Here is a 13,006-nt window from a genome sequence, read left to right on the forward strand (position 1 = left end):
TTTAATGCTTGTAGTCTCATTTAGTAAGTGTTGTAAAAGGTACCACAAAGTCATACCTGAATAGAAGTAGTGGAATAAAAAAAGTACAATACCTCCAAAATGTACTGGAGTGGATGTATGAAGTAGCAGGCAATTAAAATACTCAAGTAAAACACAAGTACCTCAAAATTGTACTTGAAAAAATGCACTTAGTTGCTTTTTGTGAGGGCTTGACCTCTGTGGTGTGTTTACTGAAGGAATGACAACACCAACTGTGTAAAGTCAGTCTTTATTAAAATAAATTCATCTCTAAATGTCTGTGTTCAGTTTGCAGTAAAAGAAAGTTTAACCTGAAGCCACACGACTTCATGTCATCCGTCGCTGGAGGTGCAGAACAATCAGACTACAATGGAGTGAAATACTGGCGATTTATGTTCAGACTTTAAAAGTCAGTTAAAAAAAAAAAAAATCACTTCAGCCCGAAATGGATTTGACCGCTAAATACCATCTCCGGAGAGAAAGCTTTTGCTCCGACCCCCGCAGAAGGTCAGCACTTCCAACGTTTCACCAACATCACACTAAAATCCAACAGAGGGCTTGATCTCACTTTAAGGGCTTAAGCGAGTTATTTTGCCCGCGTTGAACTTTTAACATTTTATTTCCTGCGAATGCGGCGCACCTACCTTTAAAACTTCAAAAAGTCACCTCAAATCCACAGAAATGATGTCACCGATAAAGAAGCGCAGAAGCAAAAGGACCAGTCCAGGTAGAGCAGTCAGAGGGAAGCTTGTAAATATGGTTCTTTATTGCACACATGACATTTGTTTTCCTTTTTCTTTTTTTTTGGTGTGAGCAACAAAAACTGGCATTACATGTTTTACACCCTATTCAAAATTCTCAGTCTAACCTGCTATAAAAACAAGGTAACACAAAACAAAATAAAGGCTACTTCACATAAAAACTTACAACTCCACAAAAAAAAAAATCTCACAGATTTTAGTGCACCACTATATGGATGAGGAACTTACAGTATATACCATACTAGTATGATTTTAGCAAAAAAAAAAAGTTATATAGTTTTTATCACAGTGAAAAAATAAAAAGAAAAAAAAAATCCAGTGGGGCTTAAATTTTTCTCATTCTGTATTTTGGTAGCATTTGCCCTTTAACCACCTGAGTGCTACATCGCTGAGACCAATACTGATTGGTTAACCTGCCGTTTAACTCATTGGAGGAATGTTTGTTAAACAGAACAGAAGAAAAAATAAAAAGGATTGACAGGTGAAAAGGTAGTTAGTAGATAAATACACTGAATGCCCTGCGACAGATTTGAAAAGGCACCGAGAACTCGGCCAGAGATGGCAGCAGTATGTGAACATACCGTGGTCCAATCACAAGTTCTCGGCTGATCAAATTCGTTAACATTAAACCGTAGTTTAATGCTGGGAAACGTGACCAAATTCCCAATCTTTGGTCAAACTTTTTCCAGTATGTACACAAAAAAAGCGTGGGCATTTAGTTTTTTGTGCTCAACAAAAAAAGAAGCTTTTGGCGAGATAAAGGGAGACAGGAAATTGGCACTTGAAGGATAGAGTACAAAAATATCTTGAGAAAAAAGGCACTTTTTGGATTCACAGATGCAATATTTTTAGGCAGTGATTGTTTAATATTGTGCTGTGGAAAAATAACTTGCCACTTAATGTCCTTTTTCATCGGCTTGGCGGTTGGAAATCTGATATAAAAGTGACGGCATAAATACATCGACTGGACGGATTGTAGCTCAAGTTGCTCATTACGGTAAAAAAGGGAGCCCATCAAAAACATTAAAAAGGCCAATCCTACATTAATAAATAAAAACAGCTTATGGCTTGAATGTATAAAAGGAGGGAAAACAATTTAGGCTCGCTGCCACTAATCCAATCTCCGTCTCTACTTGCTGGTGTACAAGCAGGTGTTAAAGGCGAATAAACACCCATTTTCAGATCAAGGACAAAAAAATGTTAATTCCAGAGAGGAGAGAAATGTTAAGTTTTGATGTTAGACACTTTTAATCCTTGTTCTTTTGCTTGCCGAGACATGAAGAGAATTTGCAAACATTTAAAGGCCAAGTTGCTTTTGTTGTGCAGAGGAGAGAAGAAAAAAAAAAGGTTCTGGAGGCATCACTCAGTGGGTTAAAGTAATAATCAGGATTAATGAAGTTAATCTTTTTGCTTGTGTGTCAGTGTCAACACCTTGAATTAGTGGAGGAGGAAGGAAGCTGAATAGAGAGAAGAGCAGCTGAATGAACTCAGGGACGAGTGCACTGACAAGAAGTAGAATGAACAACACACACTGGCAGTGTTTCAGACAAAAAAAAAAAAAAAGATCCCCTAAAAAACAATAAATACTGGCTAGCTGAGAGCCATATCAGCATTTTCCACTGGAAGGAATAGTAAGGTTGTTTTGATCCCAAAGTACTTCATATTGGCATGGTGTAGTGGTGTGTGTCTAAGCATTATGGATGCTCCCAAATGGCCCAGTATTAGCTATTATATCAATAAGCCGAATGGGGAGAAGTGTTCACCAAACAGGCAACAGCTGGTGATAACTGTAATGCTGCTATCCAGGCATAACAAGCCGTGGAAGCAATGGAGGAATAAAAAGAGCGGGGACAGCTTTAGACTATCGCACAACTGCCATCTATAAATTCACCCCGAGTGTCTGTTGTAAATAACTCTCTACATCTATAATGTGTGCCGAGATGAGATGTCCTGCTCTGCATAATTCACAGTAAGATTAATCCTTTTGAGATGACTAACATGCAGTATTTTAGCACAGATTAACTAATGGTTAGACAAAAGAGGAAAGTGGGACTTTTATCTTGAGGGATTAAACATTGTGTGCAGACAGATCACCAGAGGGAACAGCTCGCCCAGAAGTTAACCAGTGACCTCAAGTAACGTGCAGCTTACACCCCCAGCCCCCCCACTGACACTTCCTGTCCAGTCAGTGACACAGAAGGACAGGACAACTAACAAGAGAGATGTCTCTAATAACAGAGGCGACGGACACAGCAGCAGTGTTGGAACTGAGCGGGGAGGGCAAGTATGAAGAGTGTCAGCAGATTTTCTCCAGCACAGAGGTGAGAGTGCGTGAGCGAGAGTGAGAGGGGGGGACGCTTATCAACTCGTGCAGTTTCCAGTTAGGTTGTGTGTGCGGAGTAAATTGCATGTATGTGCACAGTTGGCTTGGAGAGTGAGTGAGAGTGTGTGTGTGTGTGTGTGTGTGTGTGGTTGTGTGTTTATGTAGCGTCAGTCAAGTCAGTGTAAGTGGTGGCCAGACACCAGTTTTAATCGTGTTAGTCCGTGAACCAGACCAAGGTAATACATTCATGAAACTGGTTAAAAACACAAGACAAAATATCAGCAAGTTAGTAAAATTCTTACTAAGAATGTTTTATTAAAATAAATGCCAAGAGGTTAATAAGAAAAATAACAGCATACACCATGAAAACTAAATGCAAGCATGTAAAAATACTTATGACAAGAAAAACTAATAAAGTAGCTAATGAGTTAAACAAGCTGGGAATTGGCAAGAAAACAAAATATAACAGGGAAAAAAAGGCAACACTCCCCACAAGAGACAGTTTTCAAGATGTAAAAGAGAAGGAGGGGGAGGGGGGAGTTGCAGTGGGTTTCATTAAAAAAAAGCACTCAGAAACATGATTAATATACATATAAAATGAGATTAGAAAAATACATTATAAACCTGTAACAATGGCTGCTGTTAATTACATTATCATACATGTAGTAGGCAGGCCAGAGAGAATACGGTAGGTATAGAGTTAGCCTTTCACCTGATGGACTTATCCAGCCTTTCACAATGACACAGCAAAGTTGTAACATTGCAGAGGGAATTTTCTTAATACTGTCAAATGCTGAATAGCCATCTCTTGCTCCACTTTAATATTGCATTTCAATTTAAAATAATAACACTGAAAAAGGAAAGAAAATAAAGATTCATTGACCTTTCGGTGTAACAGCATGATGAAAGAGCTATGAATAGAGAAACAAACTGCCAAGGGTAATATCTGGATCTGAGAATTCCTCGATTTAATATTATGAGTTGATTTCACCTTCCAGCAACAAACTGTCAGCTGTTTCAATAACTGAAAACTATTTGGCTGTGAAATAGAGTTGCTTGTTTCATTATACAGCATCCCATCTTGTCCATTATAAATCTCGTGATTGTATTGATAGTTTGTTGTCAATTTGACATCGAGAGACGTGGACTGGATGCTTTCAGTTTGCAGCTGTTGAAACAAGCGCCAACGGGGACGACTCCCCCCTCTTTTGTTTCATATCCGTTCCCTTGCATGTTATGTATTTTTCTCAGCTCATGATCAAAACATGTTCTGGCAGGCAGACTACTGCATTTGCTATTGGCAGTTCAATTTGTTCGAGGAAGTTAAGTCACAGTCACCAAAAAAAATAAATCAAGACAATATTTCATATGATCATTTAAATTCTAAATAAAAAGAGAACAAAACCTGCACATACAGCAGAGTAAAGGGCCATCAAGTCAAGGAAAAAAGAAGAAAATAAATTTCAGGAAGACAAAACCATGGCACATATTTTAGCTGGTCAAAACGACTGCTATTCTTTTTGCATAGAATAACTTCGGTAACACCACGATACGGTGGGAGCTACCCTGCTCGACTATTCAGAGCGTGTAACACTAGCCATTCCTCTCTGCGCCATCTTGGTGGGTGCTGGATATTATTGAACACAACTGGAATACTCAGAAAACAGAAACCACTGTTGATAAGGCACTTTGATTTGATCCTTTGAAAACTCTCTAGGCGTCCGTCTCGTTTCTGATCCTCGCTAGCTTTTTCAAGGGTTTACGACTGTTTTGGTCTTCGTCTTCCTTTTTCCAATCATATCCAAAAAAAGGTAACAGCACTTTTTTCCTCACCCACTCAGGTTTTTCTGTTTTTCCCCCTCCGATACTGTTTAACTTTTTTTTTTTTTAGTTTATTTTTTCTGATTTTGTAACTGCAAGTAAAGTATCAAAAGCTAAAATTGCCAAAAATAGATTTTTCAATTTTTTTCTCTTCTCCAGCACCCTGTAAAATTATCTATGTTTTGTTCTCTTCTGTATTTGTATATGCAATGACAGATATCTACATTTTTATATATTTATATATATATTTATATATATATAAGACGTATGTATAAAGCAATTTGAACAGGCAGGCATGGCTTTCACATCCTATTTTTTCTTGAGAGAGTTGAACAAAAGATTGTGGGCTCAGGAGCTTGACTACGATCACGGGGAGGTGTGACACATTGTGGATGCGCTTTTGGATGGTTAGTCATGTGTTCAAAATAAACGTTTCATCATTTCTAAAAAATGCTTTTGCTAATTTGCAGGAAGGCTCAAGATTATACCCGCCTGATGTCACAACTTAAATTTAACTGGGGTTGAAAATAAAAAAAAAAAAGACTTAAATGAAAGAAAAATAGCCAAATGTTGAGATGCAAAACTAAACAAATAAACACTCTTTTGGCAATGTGGCTGATGAGACAACTCAATATGGAAGCCAGGCATCATGACAAAAGCATTTATGTACAGAACTTCAAAGTGCCCTTCCCCCTAGCAATGGACTGTCATTGAGTAGCGTGTTGATTTAGTGTTAATTGTCTGTATTCACCTCAGAAAAAATACTAATGGGTGAAAAATCATCTAACTGACTGGCTGTCTGATCCAGCTGAAGGCAGGCACCACAAATTCACACCTTTCCAAACTCTAAAATCACAAAGAGAGCCCTCTATGAGACAGATGCATAATTGCAGATATATAATTCATTGGAAAACCCTTTGGCTAAATATGCACACTTAATACTTTTTTTTTGTCTTTTTGATCACAGCTCAGCTAGCTCATCGAGATATTTCTCTAAATACATCAGGCACTGGATAATGGATGTAGTGTGGATGGGGGGCGTAGCAATGGTCAGTCGCTAATAAGCACTGCGCCAATGTCCCCGAAGCCTCAGCACACCCTACTTTCATTGTAGTATTAATTAAAAACACGCACACACACACAGAAACCCATCATCCCAAATAGTAACCTTCCCATCTTGCCTTTCATCACGTCTTTCTTTCTTTCTTTCTCTCTTTCTGCAGCCTGCGTCACACATCAGATTGTGTTTTGTTTTCCAGAGATAACCACCTGCCTTATTTTGGCTAAATTTAAGAAACGCTAATGAGCCAAATATAAACAACAGAGAAACCAAAACCAAGTGGAGAAAATGACTCAAACGTAAAAGGAAAAAAAAAAAAAAAAAAAACAAGACAGAAGAAAAAACACATAAATCATAAAAAGCTCTTTTTGCAATCATTTCAGCCATGCTTTTTTAAAAACAGACAGAAAGCTGTTTGGAGGTGCACACCCAGAATGTGTCAGCTCATAATTACATCTTAGAGCTCAACAAACTGCACTACATGTGAAAAATGACAGAAATTAAACAAGTTAATGTGAGTGTATGTTCTCTTTCCTTCTATTTCTTTTTCTCTCCCGGTAGGTGGGTGGTTGGAGCAGGATGAGGAGCGGGTGGGGGGAGGCCTCTTATATTTGAGGGGGCGGGGGATTATGTCATTACTCTGAAACCAAATGGTTTGCGTCAAATAGATATTGAACTTTGGATTCATACAAGTGAGGTCACCAAATTAGAGCGATTACAGGAGGGTGGGTGGGCAGGTCGGGGTGGGGGTCTTTATTGCTATATAATTCAGTGCAGATTTATGAGTAATACCACAAACACATCCACCCAGTGTATGATTCATGAAGAAAAAGAAAGAGAAAGAATGGGAATTGAACTCAATGAACAGAGGGAAAAAATGAATATTACACAACTTTGTTGTTGGGTTTGTTGTGTTTCTGTGAAGATTCTGCGTTGGTTTCTATTTTTGTTTGTCAGAACGTGTTAGGGTAACTGTACGGGCAGGCGCCTCTCTCTCTCTCACTTGCGTCCGAGAGGCTAGCAAAAGGCAATTACCAGTTAACTGATCAGCAGGCAGGCTTGGGGCGGCTCGTCATTGGGTGAAGAGTTCAGAGGTCAGAAGGTCATGTGTTAGTTGCCGGTGGCGGCTAGGTGGTTAGAAACAAAAACAAAACAAACAGAAAAAAAAGATAGAAAGGATATTAGTGTCAGCAAGAAGAGACTGGAATGACATCATTTTAACAATAAAATGAATGCAATCTCTTATGTCGCCCCACCCCTCCTAAATCCCTTGCCAATGTGAGATGAACCCAGCTAATCTCATTTTAATCATGACGCTCTCACGTCATGATCCGAACTACTAAAGCCCCCACCCCTGAATCAGGTAGCTTGGTGGTTTAATTTAAGCGCACATTGCCCCCAAAACCAAAAAACAGAAGCAAAGAGAGGTCGAACAGACAAACACAATAAGAAAAACAAAAATCTAGTGTTTTAGTGTCTGTCAAGTTGAAGTGCAAGTTACAAACGGTGTGATTAGTGGTCAGGAGACTTACAATAACTAATGTTATGTGAGGGGTAACTGTGACTAGTGGTAAATGTGCAATGAATAGATGAATCGATGTTTTCCGATTCTTTCTCTTTATTTAGCAGTATATTTTTATAGAATATAAATATACACAAGAACCATAAATACATTTGATATAAAATGCTCAAATATAAAATGACAGTACCTCACGTACAACTGAAATATTAAAAATGTATTTTAGCTTTATTTCAGTCTATTTGCAAAACACTGGAGAGAATGCAAGCTACCTCAGCTTATGTCTGTGCGTGTCTATCTTCCATAGAAAAATAAAAAAATGCAAAATAAATTTAAATCTCAAGGTGAAATGGTGCCTGGTAGCAGCATGGCTACTTGTCTTCTGCCTGCTAGCTCTCTCAGATACAGTATAGAAATGCTTCTCCTTTTTTTTCTCTGCTCCTTATGAGCCGAGGAGATAAATCATGTATGGGAACAAGCCTGCCCCATTTTAGGCTCTAATCTCACATCAGAGGAATGTCATTATACACCTTCAACACTGCCTGCAAAGTACTACCTGTCCTGGCTTCACAGCTGCATGAACCAAAAAGCTGTTGCGATCACTTTTGCCTGAGCTTTGACATATACACAGTCTACGTATATATGTTAAGTACTAAATGTAAACAAAATGTGCAGACCACGAGCAACCATTTAGCTGGTGTGTGGATGTATGGGCTAGAAAACGTGGGTGGGGGGGCGGAGGATAACAAAAAATACAGACAATATACAAATTCAACTAAGGCATCGAGGCATAATAGGCATAATAATCATTGAAATTCATCAGTCAATAGCAGAGTGTAGCTAAGGAGACTAAACTGACCTCTGTCAGCGGTCACAATCCTTTGGTAAGGATGGACCCGCGTGTCATGCCGTCTCACTTTAGTAGCCATTGCACCTAGATTGTAACAGGTCCACAAGGTTAGAAACCATTCACTTTGAGCAGGGGAAAAACAGTCATCTTTTACAGTAATAACATTCACATTTTTAACCATTATCATTATAATGCTTGGATAATACAACAATACACAGAATAGCAACATAATACAGGTTATAGTACATTTACACACGCCACGCATATCTTCTCTCTCTTTTTTTTTTTTTACGTGTAGAAAAATGCAGTAGAAAAAACATAATACACTTTTTTTGGAGTTTAACTCTAAAAATGCATAACTTAAGTAATAAAATTCCACAGTGCTCAGATTTCTAAGGAGGACTCTTAGAAAAGGGGACAGGCTCCTGGGCTGTCTGGAGGAGGAAAAAAAATAATGTGATTCTTCCTCTGGGATCCAGAGGGGGATTGAGAGAAATTTGTCTCTTTATTTTGAAAGGTGGGGAAATCCAATACAGCTCTGATGGTAATTGAATAGTGCCAGACACCACCTGCCTTTCCCTCTCTCTTTCATTTTCTCTCTCCCTCTTTCACCGTTTCTCTCCAGGTCAATCTGTTCACTGGCGGCAGAGGCTGTCACTTTCTTCCTATATTTGTCACAAATGATTTCTTCCCACTGCAGTGCTTGATACTGCCTCGTGTTCATGACACAAACAAGCATGTCAGTGTATGTTCAAGTATTGCAAAAATGAAACGCGTATGGGAATTAAGAAATAAATCAAGCTCTCCCAGAGGAGGAGGAGACGTGATATAAGTTATAAAAAAAAATCTGCAAGGATTTTGTTCTAGCATTGTCAAGCTGAGAGTGAGTTTTGGCTTATAACTACCTCACCACCTACACTATTCTGAAGAAGCAGATGGCCTGACATTTCCTTATTCTAAGACAAGCCAATGGTGGCTAGATACAGTAGCGCGGGCAGCTGAGCCAAGTGCATGAATGTGTGTGTGAGTATGGGAGTGAGTGTGTTCCACAGGGCCCTGCGTTGCTGAAGGCACCGATCGATAGTGTGAGTAAATAAAATGCACTAAGCTGGTGTAACCCTGCAAGTTAAAGAGAGAAAAGCCAGTCAGCTGCCCCTGTCTGTTCTACACATGACTCCCAGAGGCACCTCAACTACACAGGTCAGCTAAAAATCACACTCGTGTCTGCTGCTGCCAGATGATGCCACGGACAACATTAAGAGTGTCAAATCAAAGCTGGGAAGAAAATAACAGAGGCTCCCTCTGTCTTAATGCGGAAAAAACAGCTTTGCTTTTAAGTGCAGCATCAATATAACATATGTTGTTCATATCAGACTCTATTCCATCAATGGATGTACAGTTGTCTCTTTGGCAGCAGATGTGTCAAGCTTAAAGCATCACTGAGTATATAGTATATAGACCCTCATATTGAACTGTACTCCTGACACAGAAATGAAGGGGAGCGTCAGGTATTAGCACAGAGCTCAGGTTCAACAGGGGTGAGGCTAACACAATGGAGAGAGGGGAAGGCGAAGAATAAAGGGAAGACTGGAGGAATTTAATGAACATCCCCAGTGGGAGTGAGAGAGGGACTATCTACAGGCATCAAGGCCTGCCTGCAGAGAACAGCACAGAGAAATGATTTCAAAAGCTGCAGAAATCCGAAGGGATCTGCCGCCAGACTGAATATGCCTCCAGGCCAGTGCATGAAAGGGTTAGAGAGCAGGCTGCATGGATGGGAGCGTGTTTCTGTCAGCGTGCCTCGTCTCACACCGAGGCAAGCCCTCCTATATAAACCTTGCAGAAAAGAAGCGATGTAAACCTGAGAACAGGACTGTTTGGCGAGAGCATAACTAAAAAGTCTAAATTATAAAATTCCAAGAGCCTAGCCCTCACAAAGTCATCTCTGTCCCCCTTTGCCATTTGAATACAGTGTCCATATGAGCCACATAGCTGGTCATCCCATTACCTAGAGCTTCACCAGCACATCCACTCTGTGAGTTTGTTTTTGATCTTCAGGTGGACACGACATATTTACCTTTCAACAAGTCCTGACTGTGGCTCATGGAAGCCGCGTCCAGCACCCCTCCGGGGTAAAACAAGCTGCCCTCCTGTCCAGGCTGGCTAAAGCTGAGCGCTGTACCTGCCGCACCCATGCTTCCCCAGGCTCGCTTACCTAGAACCCCACTGTGCTCGATGGGGTACTCCAGCAGGGAGGTGGGTGCCAGGGCGTAAGGGTAGTCGTAAGGGGTGGTGTAGATGAGCCCGCCATCCGGTGTGGGAGGCACCAGGGTGGGGGTGCCATTGGGCAGCATGGCAGCCATCTGAGTGGGCCGGATGAGGTTCATGATGGGCGCCCCAGCTGGTGTTGGGGGCCGGAGTGACGGGGGAGGCAACACCTGACCCGTGGGGGCCGCTATGAGGCGGGGGCCCTGAGCGGCTGCTGCCGCCGCTGCAAGAGAGAATGCAAGGGTGGCTGCCATAAGCAAGAGAGCAAAGGACAGGATCAGAAAGAAAGAAAGAGGATAAAAGTGTTGTGTGGTTGATCATAAATCACAGATGAACAGTGAGGGGTGAAAATACAAAAGCAGGAAAAGAAGAGGGTACAGAAAGTGGCAGGTAGAGTGGAGAGAGGAGGGGGAGGGGCAAAAGGGAAAATTAGTCCATGCAATGATCATGGTGGTGAACCACAAAAGCCACAATTTGCTGCAAAGAAAAAACATAGCCAAACAAAACAAAAAATAACCCGTCACACCAAAAACAAAAAGCACACAATGCTCATCCCAGTGCATTCAAAGCGTACAAATCACCATGGCAGCTACACATTCATCTACTAGAAATGGCACAGGTGAGGGTAAAACAACACACACAACAGAAATGGAGCTGTTGACTTAATGTTGAGGAGAGACTCAATGAAGGTTTCACCGAGACTGATCAGGAATTTTGTCCCGAGTGTGAACACCTCTGAGCACCAGAAGGAACATACTCCACTAGGTGTTCCCCCCAACACAGTCAGCAGTCCATTTAAGTTGGATAACATACAAATGAACACACAAAAATCATTTTTCAAGTGGTTCTGCATTAGCATGTGCTGTGAGCCGTGCGACACAAGCTTCCCCATAGGCAGGTCGATTAAATCAAGCGGTAACTATGGTAAGGTGGTGGGCCAGTTCATCATCATGTTAAATAAGGGCAATTAAACAGTAAAATGTTTCACTTTGAGTTCATTTAATACATTTGAGCCCACGCATTTAAAATAACCCAGTTTCTGATCATGTTGAAATTCATTTTTGACTGATAATCAAGCACATAACCAAACAGGGAGTCAATGCAAAGGTTCTGGAATAATATGTGGCATTTGGTGCTTAAGGAGCAAAGACTGTACATGTGTAAGCTAGTGACTGACATGCAGAGTTGAGCAATGTGCTGAAAGAGAGTCCGCCAACAGCAAGTGATTTAAAGCGATCGCATCTGGATTGCAGGGAGGATGGAGGGGGGGATGGATGAAGAGGAAAGAAATATGGAGTACAGAATGGAAGTTGTCCTACTCATGGTCGGGTAGGTAAACATGAATTGTTTGGAGAGCTTGAGAAAGAGAGGTCTGTTTGTGGTCAGAGATAACATGATGGTATATACACAGGAGATCTGACTACACATTAATTTAATGAAGGTAAACAGGATTAGTTAATGAGAATTACAGAAAAAAATGTTTTGTTTTCTATGATTAAATATGGTCTATGCAGTTAAAAAGATTAGTCATGTATGCTGAAAAATAGATGGATTGCCTTAATTGTGGATGTGTGTTCATGGCAGCTCGCTTACGTGTTTTGATGTTGTTGTCTCTGTATGTCCCATTGAGAATCGCTAGCTCCATCAGCTGCATCTTCTTCAAATTGTCTTCTCCCTCCGCCTGTGAAAAACAGAACCGTTAATGTCCAATCACAATAACACACACCACTCACTAATTCCACACAAGCTGAGGCCCATTTGCAGGCCGATTGAAACAATCCACAAGACGACCATTTCACCTAACAGCGTGCCTGGGTGTTGTTAAAAAGCTACAGCGGGGCGGCTAAATCATTTTGACACTACATGTCATCTGTTCTCCACAAGCACCGGTTGGATTGGGTTCAGGGAAACAGAGATGGCGATAGGCTAAAGTGCTGTTGTCATGGCAGAGTGCCTTGTTGTTACTAAAATGCTGACAGAGACATTAAGTGTGGGAATGCATATTCATAATCCATATCAGAATGATAATTACTGTAATTTTCTTTGCTCCCTTGTGCGCAATCAAATGCGCAATAACCGCCCTGGCTAATGTCAGTCCTGTCAATTAATGTTTGGATAAATAAATACAAAAGCCGCAGCCGCTGTCATTATCGCCAAATTAGGGGACTGAAATTATTCACGGAAAGCAATTAAGATAGCACCCCTCCTCCCACTCACACCCATCCACCAACCCCCCCCCGCTTTCCTTTCTGCAACCCCCCCTCCACCTCCACCCCCAAACTCCATTTCCCCTGAAGCTACCGAACACTCAATAACCATGACAACACAAAAGCCCCTGTGATTTTCCAGGTTGTACATCATAATTTAAGCAGGGCCTTGCGTGATT

At 40.9% G+C, this 13,006-nt stretch overlaps 1 protein-coding gene across 6 annotated transcripts in view; it reads right to left on the minus strand.

Annotated features, from left to right (window-relative positions):
• Positions 1-761: 761 nt before the first annotated feature.
• Positions 762-13,006, minus strand: part of qkia (QKI, KH domain containing, RNA binding a) — a 77,795-nt gene continuing 65,550 nt past the window's right edge. The window contains exons 5-8 of one of the 6 annotated variants that reach the window (XM_084380438.1): positions 12,214-12,301; positions 10,430-10,867; positions 8,362-8,436; positions 762-7,110 (exon numbers count right to left, since the gene is read on the minus strand). In XM_084380438.1, coding sequence (XP_084236564.1) covers positions 7,094-7,110; positions 8,362-8,436; positions 10,430-10,867; positions 12,214-12,301 — 618 coding nt within the window. In that variant the 3' untranslated portion in view covers positions 762-7,093. Of the gene's footprint in view, positions 7,111-7,583; positions 8,437-10,429; positions 10,868-12,213; positions 12,302-13,006 lie in introns of those variants that run through there. The other 5 variants (XM_084380442.1, XM_084380437.1, XM_084380439.1 and 2 more) reach the window with 5 other exon arrangements.

This window comes from Pagrus pagrus, assembly GCF_965226575.1.
Source record: "Pagrus pagrus genome assembly, chromosome: 18".
NCBI classification, from domain to species: Eukaryota; Metazoa; Chordata; class Actinopteri; order Spariformes; family Sparidae; genus Pagrus; species Pagrus pagrus.